Source organism: Enhydra lutris, unplaced genomic scaffold, assembly GCF_002288905.1.
Source record: "Enhydra lutris kenyoni isolate GAN:26980312 unplaced genomic scaffold, ASM228890v2 scaffoldscaffold53, whole genome shotgun sequence".
Classification (NCBI taxonomy): domain Eukaryota; kingdom Metazoa; phylum Chordata; class Mammalia; order Carnivora; family Mustelidae; genus Enhydra; species Enhydra lutris.
Window position 1 is genome coordinate 2,414,037 of NW_019154137.1, and position 10,063 is coordinate 2,424,099.

A 10,063-nucleotide genomic window follows, 5' to 3' on the forward strand; every position below is an offset into this window, starting at 1 on the left:
CCAGACTACTCATTAAACACTAAGTAGAAAGAAAGGGAAAAATGTCTTAAAGCTCAGGGGTGTGAAGACAACCTACACTGACAACCAATTAAAAACTCAGATAAGGTACTTCTGAAATGATTATATGCTGCAAAGCAGTCCGTGGGGAAACAGGACTTGAATTCCTTAAAAGGGATTTACAGTAAAGATCTAGAAACTCATCTAATGGCCTGTTCTAGAGGAGTGAGCAAGAGATGTCCGGGTAGAACGCCAGAGTCCTGATCGGATTCCTTCTGGCTCTCGGACCTGGTACAAATCATTGTCCCTTCCTCAGCCTCTATTACTCATCTTAAATGAAAAAAAAAAAAAAAATGATGCTTACATCTAAATTGCTCCCAAAGAGTGAACTAAGGTCATCTAATCAGTCCCCACATGTGCTCCATTTTGTCGTAAATGTCTCTTGAGCCCTCATTTCTCCCTTGCCTCACTGTCCTTCCTTTAGTTCATCTTTCTACCTGGTCTCTCCCAGGTTGGGCTTTGTCATTCTGCTCTCCTCCACGTTGCAGCCGAAGATCTTTCTAAACAGCAAAGCCAGTCACATCATGAATCTGCTTTAAACCCTTCAACAAAATAAATAAACAAACAAATAAATACATAAACCCTTCAACAGCATCTTCTTCCTTTCGGGATAAAACCCCAAGTCCTTACACTGGTCTGCACAGCCCTTCATGGCCGGGCATCTGCCCACCTCTCTAGACTCCTACTACTCATCTCACTCAGATGCTAGCTCCAGCCATGACACACTAGCCGCGGTTCCCTAGTGAGCCAGCCTTTCTCACCTCCGTGGTTTGCAGTGGCTTTTTCCTCTATCTCAAATGCTCAGCCCCTTCCAGTGCACCTTTCCTCCCTCTAACCCCGTAATCCTGCGGAATCCTTGGTCCATGTTACCCACCTGGAAGCCCTCCCCTGATCTGAACTCACCTCCTCTGTGCCCCCCATCAGCACCCCATGGTTCTGTTTTCTTAGCACTCATCTCCTGATTAAGACCACCTTTTCCCATGGTAGTCCCTCTCAGTTCTTCGCGACTGCCTTACCCATCATGTTTTCAGTGGAGCCTGTTGAATGAATGATGAATGTTTAAATGCTTTGTAAATTGCAACTTGCTACACAAGTGTTAATTATTGTGTAATATTACTGTGTTCGGGTTGGTGGTGTAATATTGTTGGCCTACTCACCCATTTGATAATAACGAATATCACATTTCACTTACATCATTCTGGTTCCTTCTTAAACACAATACTAATAAAGGTTACCACTTACTGAGTATTTAGTCTGGGCTAGGTTCAGGGGTAAGATTTGAGACATACGATCTCATTTACACATCATCAAAGCAATCTTACGAGCTAGGTTCTATGATAAGCATCATCCCCATTTTTCAGATGGAAGAACTAAGGCAGGCTCAAAGAGGTTAAGTAGCTTGCACAACATCAAATAAGTTGATTGTGAATCCAGTTTCTTCAAGATTCAAACCCGAGTTCTAGTTGCATTGGGATGGGTCAGTCAGTTATGCATCTGCCTTTGGCTCAGGTCATGATCTCTAGGGGTCCTGGAGTCTGGCTCTCTGCTCACTGGGGGGTCTGCTTCTCTCTCTCTCACTCTCTCTCTGAGTTCTCTCTCCTTCTCAAATAAATAAATAAAAATCTAAAAAAAAAAAAAAACCAACCTGAATTCTGACATCTCCCAGTTTTCCCAAGGTTGTCAGATAAGGACACTATCAGCTGTGAAAAGCAACCCACAGAATGGGGGAAATGGGAGAAAAGAAATTGCAAGTCACGTGTCTGATGAAGGATTAATACCCAGAATATAGAGAGAACTCTTAAAACTCAACAACAAAACAACAAACAGCCCGATCTAAAAAAAATGGCTGAAAGACTTGAACAGATATTTCTCCAAAGAAGACATACAAATGGCCAGTAAGCAAATAAAAAAAAAAGCTCAAATCACTCATCATCAGGGAGATGCAAATCAAAACCACAGTGAGATGCCACCTCACACCCATTAGGATGGCTCTGATGAAGAGAAAACAACAGAAAATGACAAGTGTGGACAAGGCTATGAGGCAATCGAAACACTTATGGATTGCTGGTAGGAAGGTAACATAGTATAGCCACTGCGGAAAACCATATAGTGGTTCCTTGAGTGAAAAATAGAATTGCCAGCCAGTCATCGTATAATCCCATAGTTCTTCTGGGTATAGAGCCCAAGAAGTGAAAGCAGGGTCTAGAAAAGAGCTTTGTATACTCATGTTTATAGCAGTATTATTTGCAATAATCAAAATGTGGAAGCAACCCAGCCGTCCATTGACTGATGAATGAACAAGCAAGAGAGCAAGATGTATGTACCTACAGGGGACTATTACACAGCCTCTAAAAGCAAAGAAATTCTGACATATGCTATGACATGAATATTGAGGACATTTTATGGAGTGAAGTAAGCCGGCCACAAAAAGCAAATCCCATGTGGTTGCATTTATTTGAAGTGACTAAGAGTTGCCAGAGTCATAAAGACAGAAAGTAGAATAGTGGTGGTGGGGGCTGGAGAAAGGGGGGAATGGAGAGTTGCTGTTCAGCGGGTGCGGGGTTTTGGTTTTGCAAGATGAAGAACCTTCTGGAGGTGGGTGATGATACTGGTGGCACAATGATGTGAATATACTTAATACCACCGAACTAGATACTTAAAATGGTTAAAATGGTCAATTTTATGTTTTGTATATTTCACCACAATTTATGACAGATATTAACCAGGCTTGCCAAAGTTCTCAGGTTAATTTCCTTCTGATGGATGTTTGCTGTTTTCCCTCCAGATAACCTGCCCTTTATTTCTTTTTCCTCCTAAGACCAGACAGCTCTTGGCCAGGAACTCTAGGGCCCCCACACTGGCCAGTACCCCTATAGAGGGCAGGGCCCAGCACTGGGCCTTTGCTCGCTCTCCTGGGAAGAAAGCACTTCTACTCTGAAGGCAGTCGGTATATACTTTACCCACAACAGTTGACAGATGACTGTGGATCCCTTCTGTTCCCAGGAATCACATCGGGACTAACTGTACTGTGCATTTGCCATCACTGGTAGCTAATCCCGACAGTGACGCTGGACATCGTTATTAATAGGCGAAGGACACACAGAGAGGGGAAGTGGCTGGGGCTGAGTCACACAGCAAAGCTAGGACTCAGAGCTCCCAGCCTCTAACCTCACCCTGGGATTTGTCCCACACACCTGGGAGTTCCAGAGACTTGCTCCTTTTTGTCCCCTGGCCAGCCAACTCTGGCCAGCCAAGTAGGTCTGATCTGTCTTGCCGAAAAATGAAGCAAAATCTTCCTTGAGATGATAGCTTCTGATCTTTCTATTTCTACTGGTAGGCAGGAAACCAGAGACCACACTACTTGCCGAATGACCTTCAACATATCATTGAAAGTCTCGGGGCATGGTGGGGGGGAGTCTCTGGACCTTCAGTTTTCCCTTCAGTAAAAAGTAGACAAGAATTATTGATATTCACCACCCAGAGAAACTGAGGGTGATCTAGAGAGAGAAGGATTGGGGTGTACTTATCCAATCTATTCTGCATTATCCTTTACATGAGTGAACCCCAAATCTAACTAAGCATCAAAATCACGTGGGTAGCCCTTAAAAATAGAAATCCCTGGGCCTTGACCAGCCCAGCTTCCTTGAATATCTCCCTTTCCCTAGCCAGGTGGCCCCTGATGTGAAGGGAACCCCCTCGAGTTGAGAAGCGAGGTGGTCTTTAACTTCTCTAGTTAAATCCTCTCCAACCTGGCTTAAAGGCACCTTCACTATGAGATGGGAAGCAGTGCCGTCTGTCTCCTTTGAGCTCTCGCTTGGACTTGCTGTTCCCCCAATTTTGGCACTTCTCACATACTGCCTGTTATTTTTACCTAACTATTTCAAATCTTTGCCTCTTGTTTCCTCAGTTAGCTACTGGAGGATAAGAATGGTGCCATACTCTTCTATTATTGCCCACAAATGCCAGCTCCGTTAGCACATAGTATAGGTTCAATAAATATTTGTTGAATTGCAAATCATGTAAGAAACCTGAAATAACTTCTAACTTATTTGGGGAGATGTTCTGTGTTCTTTGGAAGTTTTCTGCTCACGTGGAAAGAACGTTAAACAGAGGCAGGGGGCCTAGCTTCCAATCTTGGTTGTGTCATGGATCCCCACAGCAAGTCACTAGCTTTCACTAGCCCTCAGTTTCCTCATTTGTGAAACCAGGGCTGATTGGTGAAGTTTTCATACTTTTAGTTTTCAGCTCTGGCTTTTGGCTACTCTAGATAGCAAGGGGCAGCCTTTTTCATGTTAGTGCCTTTAAAGCACTCCCCCATAAAGGCTAAATAAATAAACAATTTCTTTAAAGATTTTCTTTATTTATTTGACAGAGAGAGCACAAGCAGGGGGAACGATGGGCAGAAGGAGAGGAAGAAGCAGGCTCCCTGCTCAACAAGGAGCCCAATGTGGGGCTTGATCTGAGGACCCTGGGGTCATGACCTGAGCTGAAGACAGACGCTTAACCAACAGAGCCACCCAAGTGCCCCAAGGCTGTGTAACTGGTGGGTCACCCCCAGTTCATAAAATGAGAAACTCAAGTAAACATTAAATAAGTGCTTTGGCCAAGCTTCTGGGCATAGCGTGTGCACACACGTGTGTGTGTGTGTGTGTGTGTGTGTGCGTGCATGCAGGGTCGTATGGGACTCTCGGCTTTTTCCAGTTTTAGTATATGTGCTGCCGAAGCAAGCACAGGACTGTCAATGCTTAATTATCTGTGTGTTTACTATCTCCTCTGTGAGTGACCCAGGGCAAAGGTATGACCTTCTAGTTGGATGTCCTCTTGTCCCTCTGCACTCTCCCATCCAGAACCAAAATGTCCCCTGCTGTGTTCAGTAAGATCAGTTCAAATTCTGTCCTTCGAAGGGCACCTGGGTGGCTCAGTGGGTTAAGCATCTGACTCTTGATTTTGGCTCAGGTCATGATCTCAGGGTCCTGGGATCCCCTCCCTGCATCAGGTTCCACAGTCAGCGGGGAGTCTGCCTGAGGATTCTCTCCCTCCACCCCATCCCCCTTCCCTCTCTAAAACAAAACCAAATCAAAAACAAGGACTGTCCTTTGAGGAGGAGATGAAAGACACAAGACACTAGTCTTGCCCTCGTGGAACTTCTGGTCCGTCTAGGAAGCTGGGATAAAAATGTGTGGGAAAAGTATGTGCAACCCTCTGTAAAGGGAGTACCTGGGAGCCAAGTGCTGCTTTGCTGTATCTCCACCTACAACAGTGCCTGGTATATAGAAGATGCTCCACGAATATGGGAAAATGGCCATGGTTTCCAAACTTTTTATTTTATTGATTTTTATTTAAATCCAATTAACATATAGTGTATTGTTATTTTCTGTCTAGTAGGTAGAGTTCAGTGATTCGTCAGTTGCATGTCACACCCAGTGGTCATTACATCACATCCCCTCCCTAATGCCCATCACCCCATTACCCCAGCCCCCCAGTCCCCCTCCCATCCCCTCCGGCAGCCCTCAGTTTGTTTCCTATGATTAAGAGTCTCTTATGGTTTGTCTCCCTCTCTGGTTTCGTCTTGTCAGACTACTCATTTTAAAGAAGGGAAAACCGTTCTTCGGTGAGATTTGACCTCAAGCTCACCACGAAATGGACAGACTGACAGCTGCTGTGCTCCCTGGCGAAGGGAGCTAGGGTCAAGCCCCGCCAGCTGTCTCCTCTGGACCCCAGAGAGGTTCTTCAGCACCCAGTTGGAAAACTTGCTATAGTCACTGGAAAAGGATGTGCAGATCAACCCTGCCGCATGGGGGATACTAGCATAAACAAACAGTGGTTTGAAGCACCAGGCACTCCAAAGGGAATATTTGCATCTGAAAAAGTGTTGTCCGTCTCTCCTGTCCCCTCCTTGTGGGCAGCCCCAAGTAGTGAGAGCAGAGGGAAGGAAGTTTGGAGTAGGAGGCTTTTGAGTTGGTCCACAAATGTATATTGCGGTAATGTTCGTTCACTTTAAATGAAGGAAAGAAAGCCATTGTGGTAATGTCTTCCAGAATTCCACAGAAGCCCCTTTGGTGTTATCCTACAGGCAGTCCTGATATGCAGATACAATGGAAAACTCTTACGGAGTCTGTCTGGTAATTGAGTATGTGGCGCTGCCTGGTTTTGGTCCCAGGGCACCCTGCATCACCTGGGCAGCTGCTAACGTTCCTGGTGAAATTCATGGTCAGCTTTAGGCACACACAGATGCCGAAGGGGGCTACCTGTTGAGAGCATCTCTACTCCACGCCTGCCGGACTGAAACCCGCTGCCTGCCTTGCCTTGGCCTTCTCCTTGCCACCTCCATCCCCAGTGGACAAGGGAGGAAAACCAACCCAGAGGATGCTTGCTTACTCGTCAAGGGGGTCCAGGGAACAAGGCTCATCTCAGAACTGCATCCGGAAGACAACTGGCAGTAACCAACATCTTTTTAAAAACTTGTCAAAGGGAGAAAGATCTTGAATTAAGTTTTCATCATTATCCATCTCGTGGCCCTTTCATTACGTCTCATTACCAGCCCATTACCTACAGACTGTCCCTCCTCAAAGGTGTCAAAAGGGGCAGACAGATAATGTTGGGAACCCTGCTATAGACTGAATGTTTGTGTCCCCCGCATTCATATGTTGAAACCTAATCCCCAGTGTGATGGTATTTGGAAGTGTGGCACTGGGGGGGGGTGATTAAATCAAAAGGGCTCTCGCTCTTATGAATGGAATTAGCACGCTTATGAAAGAGAGCCTGGAGAGATCCATGCTTCCACCATTTGAGCACACAGCTGGGGAAGATGGCTGTCTATGAACTGGGAAGAGGGCCCTCACCAGACACCAGATCTGCTGGAATCTTGATCTTGTTCAGCCTCCAGAAGTGTGATAAATAAATTTCTGTTTCTTTAAGCCACCCAGTATATAGTATTTTATTATGGCAGCCTGAATGGACTAAGACTGAGCCCATTCAACAGCAGGGCAATTTGAAGGGTGAAAGGAGCTTCCTTTAGTATTTTACTGGGAGCCCCAGCTTCTCCTCCACTGCCTAGCTTGGCCATCTCCTTCTCTCTTGTCCAGTCTCCCGACTTCTCTATCTTCAAAATCTAGCTCTTGGAGCGCCTGAGTGGCTCAGGTCATGACCTCAGGGTCCTGGGATCAAGCCCTGCATCAGGCTCTCTGCTCAGCGGGGAGCCTGCTCCCCCCCCCCCCTGCCTGGCTCTCTGCCTACTTGTGATCTCTGTAATAAATAAAATCTAAAAAAAAAAAAAATCTAGCTCTGGCCTGACCCTGATGAGGACAGCAGTCTAGCCGCCCCCGCCCTTCTGCTACTGCTGACTTCACCCCCTTGTCCAAGCCACCAATCAACCCCCCCCCCCGCCCCCAGCATCTGGACTAGTCTTTTACTAAAGTGGTTGAGTTGCTATCATGAAATTCAGTCTTAGGATAGAAGTCACTGAAGGCGAGGGCTGGAGAGAACCTTGATGATGAGGAGAAACTAAGGCCTGAATGGAGGACTTGCCTAAGTTCTCTTCGCAAGTCATGGCAAAGCTAGAGCTGCAAGCCAAGTTTTCCTTTGAGCGCCTTATGCCTTTATGGCTACATCCTGAGCTCCTTGGTTTCTTTTCTTGGTCTCTTTCCCCCGCTGTCCCCAGCGTTCCTCTCCCCCCTGACCCTTTCCCCAGTCCTGTCTCTCTAGAGGGAGGCTCTAGAAATCGCTGCATGACAGTGTACTTTTTTTTTTTTTAATTTTGGTGTTGTTTCGAGGGATTAACGACCTAAAGAGACACAGAGCCCTGACAGAGCCCTGTGATGCCCAGCTCTGAAACATAACTTGATCCCGACTAAGGTCATCCCTGACATGTATTCAGAACCCCAAATATCGGTTCCTAGAGTTTAGGTCATTTGCCCAAGGTCTCTCAACTAAGAGATGGCCACAGCGGGAGCCAGCTGGAGGTCTTCAGGCGCTGGGGGGGACGCCGGGCCCCTGAGCGCGGCTCCAGGCACTGCTCAGAGCCTGCAGGCTGTGGAGGCTCCGGGAGCCAGAGGCAAGCCCAGACCCCGCTCCCCTGCTCGCAGCAGCAAGGCCCCAGGGGACATGCGTTATTTCTTTAGGTCTTGAAGCCTCTTCGTTTTGTGCGTGTGGCTCCCGTCAACTTCTGGGTGGAGAGAGATGGCGTGAGCAGTTCACATGGGCCTTCTGGAAGGAAGCGGGGCATCCTCGAGGCAGCCCAGCTATTGGGAGCCCAGCACACCGGCCTGAACACAGCCCTCCCCCACTGCGCGCGGGGGCCGAGACCGCGGCGCTCCGGGGCAGCGAAGCTGGAGGCAGCTCCGCCTGCAGCTCGAGCGCGCCGGGACGCGCGGACTTTCCTCAGAGGAGCGCTCTTGGTTCCGGTCCCGCCTGCGGGTCGCCTACGCTCCCAGGGGACCCGCTGATCCCCGCGGAGTTCTTGTGGCCGCGCCCCCTCGTGGCTCCTCCCGGAGCCCCTCTCGTGCCCCCCCATCCCCCCTGCCCAGGACCACGTGCCGCAGGTTTTGGCGCTGGCGGGAGAGACGCGAGTCGCGGGGCACGCGAGGCGCCACCCCTGGGGCCGGTCCGGCAAGCGCATCTTCCTGATGGGTCCCTCGCGGTCCAAGCCAACTCTCCCTGGCCCGCCGCTTCGGTTGGCTCCCAGCACAGAAGCGCCTTCGGATGACCACCCTCACTAACTTTGGGGGGGAACTCCCCGGGGAAGGCGGCTAGGGACCCCGAATGTGAGCAGCCGGGACGCGGCTCCCAAGGCTCACGAGCCACGGCCGGAACTGGAGAGAGGGGGGCGTGTGGGCTTCCCGGGGAAGGTCCCAGCACGCTTCCCTCCGCAGACGTCAACCGTCAACCGTAGCCCCTAGGCGGGCGAGCCTTCCGCGTCTCAGATCTGGCGGGCTGCGCCGCTCGGGGTCTTCGCGTCTCGAGGGATGGGTTGGGGGCGGGGGGACCGCCGGCGAACGGCTGGCTGAGGGGACCTGTTTGCCCGCGGCTTTGAAGGTGGGATCGAGTAGGGTCCGCTGACGGAGAAACCCAAGAGAAGACTTCGGGTTTGTTAGTTTTTTCCCTTCCCTCTCCTCAGAAAAGCAACCACATCGTGGGGTGTGGGAATAAAGAGGAGAATAAACACAAACAGCCTCAAAAAGACGCCAAGAAAAGCTAAGCCAAAAGAAGCAATCCCAACACTGTTACAAAACTGTCTGGTTTTGTAACAATTTCCCTGCAGCCGGCCAATGAGCGGCGTGGCGGCGCGTCACGTGGTACTGTTTTATATAACACTTCGCTGAGACAGGACAGTTATCAGTCGGCGCGGGGCGGCCGGCGTGGTGCTCGCGGAGGCTCGGCAGCGAGCGGCGCGCGGTAGCGCGACGGTGGCTGTCCGAATTCTCTTCAGTCCCTGCTCTCTGCTCTGGGTCTCCGGCCCCTAGACGCCTCTTCCGTGCGCGCCTCTCTCTCTATGGATTCACTTCAGACCCGACAGATGCTGAGCGTGTCCGCCGAGCTCGGCGGCAACAACTTAGAACTGGCGGAGCCGGCGGCTTCCGCGGCCCGCGCCGACATGGGCCCCCAGCCGGGGGCGGCTACGGAAGGCTCCGCACCTTTGGCCGCTCGGGAGCCGGAGCCGGAGGAGCCTCCTCCGAGTCCCTCGAACCCCGAGTACAAAGTTCTGCTCGAGCAGGCTGACGCCCTGGCGTCCGGGGGCCGCCTCCGGGAAGCCTTCGAGGTGTACCGACAGCTCTCCGAGCGGCAGCAGCTGGTGGCCGAGCAGCTGGAACAACTGGTGCGCTGCCTGGCCCAGAATGTCCCGCAGGGCGAGGCGCTGCCGCCGGCGCCCCCGGACGGGAGCGGGGCGGCAAGCTGTGAGGCGGCGGCGGGAGAGGCAGGGGCGCCAGCGGCCGCCGCCGCCACCGAGGTGTGGGACGGCTTCAAGTGCAGGAAGTGCCATGGGTTTCTGTCAGACCCCGTGTCCTTG

General features: G+C 50.4%; 1 protein-coding gene across 1 annotated transcript in view; it reads left to right on the plus strand.

Moving 5' to 3' along the window:
• The first annotated feature begins 9,547 nt into the window (after positions 1-9,547).
• Positions 9,548-10,063, plus strand: part of LOC111157219 (LON peptidase N-terminal domain and ring finger 3) — a 33,687-nt gene continuing 33,171 nt past the window's right edge. Inside the window, exon 1 of the mRNA XM_022518511.1 lies at positions 9,548-10,063. Within this exon, the coding sequence (XP_022374219.1) occupies positions 9,548-10,063 (516 nt within the window).